Here is a 6,000-nt window from a genome sequence, read left to right as displayed (position 1 = left end):
CATCCCAGATGTGTATGACTTTCTTTCATCTGCTGAACTCAAATGAAGATTTTTAGAAGAATTTCTCAGCTTTTGGTCCATACAATGCAAGTGAATGGGTGCCAAAAGTTTGAAGCTCCAAAAATCACATAAGTCATCATAAAAGTAATCCATAAGACTCCAGTGGTTAAATCAATGTCTTCAGAAGCTATATAGTAGGTGTGGGTGAGAAACAGATCACTTCCACACTCTTTTTGTGTTTTTGGTGATTCACATTCTTCATGCACACCGCCCCCTACTGGGCAGGGAGAATAATTTGAAGTGAAAAAGGACTTAAATATTGATCTGTTTCTCACCCACACCTATCATATCACTTCTGAAAATATGGATTAAAACTGAAGTCATATGATTACTTTTATAATGCCTTTATGTGCTTTCTGGAGCGTCAAAATGTTGGCACCCATTCACTTGTATTGTAGTGACCTACAGAGCTGAAATATTCTTCTAAAAATCTTCATTTGTGTTCTGCAGAAGAAAGTCATACACATCTGGGATGGCATGAGGGTGAGTAAATGATGAGAGAATTTTCATTTTTGGGTGAACTATCCCTTTAAGTCACTTTAGATTAAATAAATAAATGTAAACAAGGAGACCGAAGACAAGCACTCTATATTAATCTGCAGGTTAGCATACATGGAAAACACTAAAATCAAAAAAATAATTTTGAATGATATCTTACGAACTTGTTAGGTTGCTTTTGTTTTTTACAGTTTCTTTTATTATTTATAATTTTTTACATGTATTGCCGATTTACAGTTCTATTGTCTTTTGCAGCTTATTTAATTTCCAATAATTTGTGTTTATTGTTTGTTTTTGTAATATGAATGTATCCATTACATATATTACATTTAGTGTTAGAGTATTTTATCCTCATATTAGTAAATATTCTCTGCTGTTATTAAAGCTGTGTTACATCATGCTAGGCATATTTGCAGAAAAGCATAAAAAGCATCTTGAGTTTCTTCATATAATTTAAAACAATTATCTTAAATCTTGAATGAACAATTATCTTAAAAATGTGTATTAATGAGCTTTATCAATATTTCTCCAACCCCCCCAAAACCTATCTGAAACCATCCAACCAGATCAGTTTGAACAGTTCATAAACAGGTTATTTAAAAAAAAACAAAAAAAAAAAACCTTAACCTCATGTTTGTTCAAATGGTTGAAATAATGTCTTAAGTAAACAGCTTGATCTTTAAACAGGAGAAAAACCGAGAAGAAACCACTTCTCATGGTCTAGAACTTTCTCTCCCAGTACCACGTTGGTAGCAGCTACAAATGTCTTCCTGCTCTTGACTGTGACCTCCAGTACACGGCCGTGGAGGTTCAGGACATTCCTGTACTCAATCTGAAGAGGAGAACAACACATTTAATAGCATATGGGTATAAAGCACATTGCTCCTGAATCAACATTTCAGCTGGAGTAAGCCACAACTGATAATACAATGAGGTAGAATCCAGGACAAGAATATGAAAACTTTGTCCTTACCAGCTCATTGAATGTGGGATTGTCATTGTTGCGGGCCACCTTGGTCTTCCTCTTTGTGTTGTCCTGTGGGTCTGGTCGTAGCCGTGTGACCACATACGCATCGGGACACGAGCCATTTGATAATCTCTGCACAGCACCACACAATTCTACTTCAAAATTTTTACACATATGCAACAAATGATACCCATAACTACAGTGTATCCGGAAAGTATTCACAGCGCTTCACTTTTTCCAAATTTTGTTATGTTACAGCCTATTCCAATATGGATTAAATTCATTATTTTCCTCAAAATTCTACAAACAATACCCCATAATGACAATGTGAAAGAAGTTTGTTTGAAATCTTTGCAAATTTATTAAAAATAAAAAAAGAAGAAAAAAACAAAAAAATCACATGTACATAAGTATTCATAGCCTTTGCTCAATACTTTGTTGAAGCACCTTTGGCACCAATTAATTACAGCCTCAAGTCTTTTTGTGTATGATGCTACAAGCTTGGCACACCTATTTTTGGACAGTTTCTCCCATTCTTACCTGCAGGACCTCTCAAGCTCCATCAGATTGGATGGGGAGAATCAGTGCACAGCCATTTTCAGATCTCTCCAGAGATGTTCAATCGGGTTCAAGTCTGGGCTCTGGCTGGACCACTCAAGGACATTCACAGAGTTGTCCCAGAGCCACTCCTTTGTTATCTTGGCTGTGTGCTTAGGGTTGTTGTCCTGTGGGAAGATGAACCTTCACCCCAGTCTGAGGTCCAGAGCGCTCTGGAGCAGGTTTTCATCAAGGATGTCTCTGTACATTGCTGCATTCATCTTTCCCTTGATCCTAACTAGTCTCCCAGTTCCTGCCACTGAAAAACATCCCCACAGCATGATGCTGCCACCACCATGCTTCACTGTAGGGATGGTATTGGCCAGGTGATGAGCAGTGCCTGGTTTCCTCCAGACATGATGCTTGCCATTCAGGCCAAAGAGTTCAATCTTTGTTTCTCATGGTCTGAGAGTCCTTCAGGTGCCTTTTGGCAAACTCCAGGTGGGCTGTCATGTGCCTTTTACTGAGGAGTGGCTTCTGTCTGGCCACTCTACCATACAGGCCTGATTGGTGGAGTGCTGCAGAGATGGTTGTTCTTCTGGAAGGTTCTCCTCTCTCCACAGAGAAATGCTGGAGCTCTGTCAGAGTGACCATCGGGTTTTTGGTCACCTCCCTGACTAAGGCCCTTCTCCCCCAATCGCTCAGTTTGGCCAGGTGGCCAGCTCTAGGAAGAGTCCTGGTGGTTCCAAACTTCTTCCATTTACGGATGATGGAGGCCACTGTGCTCATTGGAACCTTCAATGCTGCAGAAATTTTTCTGTACCCTTCCCCAGATCTGTGCCTCGATACAATCCTGTCTCGGAGATCTGCAGTCTTGGACTTCATGGCTTGGTTTGTGCTCTGACATGCACTGTTAACTGTGGGACCTTATATAGACAGGTGTGTGCCTTTCCAAATCATGTCCAATCAACTGAATTTACCACAGGTGGACTCCAATCAAGTTGTAGAAACATCAAGGATGATCAGTGGAAACAGGATGCACCTGAGCTCAATTTTGAGTGTCATGACAAATGCTGTGAATACTTGTGTACATGTGATTTTGTTTTTTTCTTTTTCTTCTTTTTTTTTTTTTTTAATAAATTTGCAAAGATTTCAAACAAACTTCTTTCACGTTGTCATTATGGGGTATTGTTTGTAGAATTTTGAGGAAAATAATGAATTTAATCCATTTTGGAATAAGGCTGTAACATAAAATGTGGAAAAAGTGAAGCACTGTGAATACTTTCCGGATGCACTGTATGTTTTTTATGCTATGTCTTCAAAATATTGTAAATTATTTTATATTTTCCTCATTTAACACAACCACTACAAAAGAATTACTTACAATGTTTTTTAAATGTTTTATCATCACAGATAACTTGAAGTCTTTATATGATATGTAAAGTTGAATCTGCGGTCGGAGATGTGTGTCTGTTTCTAAAACAAACCAAAAACAACATCTTCAAACATCATAATGAAAGGGAATGGCAATGGGAAACAGAATTTAATTCATGCCAAAGTGCTGGAATGTGTATTTAGAAAAAGATCATGCAGACAGGGAATAGACATGATTGGAGGGTAACAAAAATTGTCTCTGTTTGCAGACAATATACAAATGGTACTCAACCATAAAAAGCCTAGAGTCACCACAAGGATTAATCATTAGCAGCTCTAAACTTCTAAGGTGGCTATAACCATAGAAATAGGATTTCAATAGACGAGAGCGGAGCACCTCAAAGCTCTTTCTATCAACATCACAACCATTCAGTTGGAGGCGGTATTGCATGTTAAGCTTGTTTTGCCAACTGCCATAAAACAGATGAACACCAACACTGACTTGCTGGTTGGACGCTGCAATAGAGACACGTTTAACATTTTACTGCAACATTTCGTGTTCACAAGGACACCCACACATCGGTGGCTTATTTTATTGCATTTTATTAATTCCCATTTCTTTAAAGAGAATTATTATTTGCGTTTTTTTTTTTTTTTTTTTTTTTAACATATTCACAGATGTTATGAGCGAGCATCATCAGGCAGCATAATCAAACAACTGTAACTTGCAAAAACTGTCAAGACTTTAAGACTATGCTTTCTTTTAATGTGCCAATAAAGAATAGCTCATATTTTCTATTTTTAAACAGGATTATCAAATGTGAATTCATTCATTTATATGTATATCGTTTAAATCTGTTATAGTTGAAGTCAGAAGTTTACATACACCTTAGCCAAATACATTTAAACTCAGTTTTTCACAATTCCTGACATTTAATCGTAGAAAATATTCCCTGTCTTAGGTCAGTTAGGATCACTACTTTATTTTAAGAATGTGAAATGTCAGAATAATAGTAGAGAGAATGATTTATTTCAGATTTTATTTCTTTCATCACATTCCCAGTGGGTCAGAAGTTTACATACACTTTGTTAGTATTTGGTAGCATTGCCGTTAAATTGTTTAACTTGGGTCAAATATTTTGGGTAGCCTTCCACAAGCTTCTCACACTAAGTTGCTGGAATTTTGGCCCATTCCTCCAGACAGAACTGGTGTAACTGAGGCAGGTTTGTAGGCCTCCTTGCTCGCACACGCTTTTTCAGTTCTGCCCACAAATTTTCTATCGGATTGAGGTCAGGGCTTTGTTATGGCCACTCCAATACCTTGACTTTGTTGTCCTTAAGCCATTTTGCCACAACTTTGGAAGCATGCTTGGGTTCATTGTCCATTTGGAAGACCCATTTGCAACCTTCCTGGCTAATATATTGAAGCAACATCTCAAGACATCCACATAATTTTCCTTCTTCATGATACCATTTATTTTGTGAAGTGCACCAGTCCCTCTGCAACAAAGCACCTCCACAACATGATGCTGACACCCCCATGCTTCATGGTTGGGATGGTGTTCTTCTGCTTGCAAGCCTCATCCTTTTTCCTCCAAACATAACGATTTAACATTTTGGAATGAACCGCCACATCCTCACACGGTTCTACACCTGCACTGTAGAGAGCATCCTGACTGGCTGCATCTCCGACTGGTATGGCAATAGCACCGCCCACAACCGCAAAGCACTGCAAAGGGTAGTGCGAACTGCCAGACACATCGTCGGAGGTGAGCTTCCCTCCCTTCAGGACATAAATACCAGGCAGTGTGTGAAAAAAGCTCGGAGGGTCATCAGAGACTCCAGCCACCCGAGCCATGGGCTGCTCTCACTGCTACCATCAGGCAGGCGGTATTGCAGCATCAGGATCGGCACCAGCCGACTTCATGACAGCTTCTTCCCCCAAGCAATCAGACTTTTGGACTCTTGATCTCTCACGATCAATATACAGTTGTGCTCAAAAGTTTGCATACCCTGGCAGAAATTGTGAAATTTTGGCATTGATTTTGAAAATATATTATAAATTATTTTCTCTTAACAACACACTGGCAACTGACTATCAACCAACAGCCTGAATGTCAATACAGTACAATACAACCTACTGTATATTTTATATATACTATTTTATTGTATAATGTGTATTCTATATTGTGTTGTGTAATTATGTGTATATTAGATTTTAAATTGTGTTGTGTAAATCTGATGTTTATTGTAAATTGGTATATGTTTCATCACTGTCATGACTGCTATGTTGCTCGGGACTGCACCCAAGAATTTCACACACTATTGCACTTGCGTATATGGTTGTGTGACAACAAAAGTGATTCGATTTGATTTTGATTTGGTCATTATGGCCAAAAAGTTCAATTTTTGCTTCATCCGACCAGAGGAAATTTTTCCAAAAAGTAAGATCTTTATCCCCATGTGCACTTGCAAACTGTAGTCTGGCTTTTTTATGGTAGTTTTGGAGCAGTGGCTTCTTCCTTGCTGAGCAGCCTTTCAGGTTATGTTGATATAGGACTCAT

At 38.5% G+C, this 6,000-nt stretch overlaps 1 protein-coding gene across 1 annotated transcript in view; it reads right to left on the bottom strand.

Moving 5' to 3' along the window:
• Window positions 1-630: 630 nt before the first annotated feature.
• pik3c2g (phosphatidylinositol-4-phosphate 3-kinase catalytic subunit type 2 gamma) overlaps window positions 631-6,000 on the bottom strand; it is a 52,025-nt gene continuing 46,655 nt past the window's right edge. Inside the window, exons 30-32 of the mRNA XM_051657463.1 lie at window positions 3,447-3,538; window positions 1,532-1,657; window positions 631-1,390 (exon numbers count right to left, since the gene is read on the bottom strand). Of these exons, the coding sequence (XP_051513423.1) occupies window positions 1,238-1,390; window positions 1,532-1,657; window positions 3,447-3,538 (371 nt within the window). The 3' untranslated portion in view covers window positions 631-1,237. The remainder of the gene's footprint in view (window positions 1,391-1,531; window positions 1,658-3,446; window positions 3,539-6,000) is intronic.

Source organism: Myxocyprinus asiaticus, chromosome 26 (genome assembly GCF_019703515.2).
Source record: "Myxocyprinus asiaticus isolate MX2 ecotype Aquarium Trade chromosome 26, UBuf_Myxa_2, whole genome shotgun sequence".
NCBI lineage: Eukaryota > Metazoa > Chordata > Actinopteri > Cypriniformes > Catostomidae > Myxocyprinus > Myxocyprinus asiaticus.
This window is presented reverse-complemented; position numbering and strand designations above follow the sequence as displayed.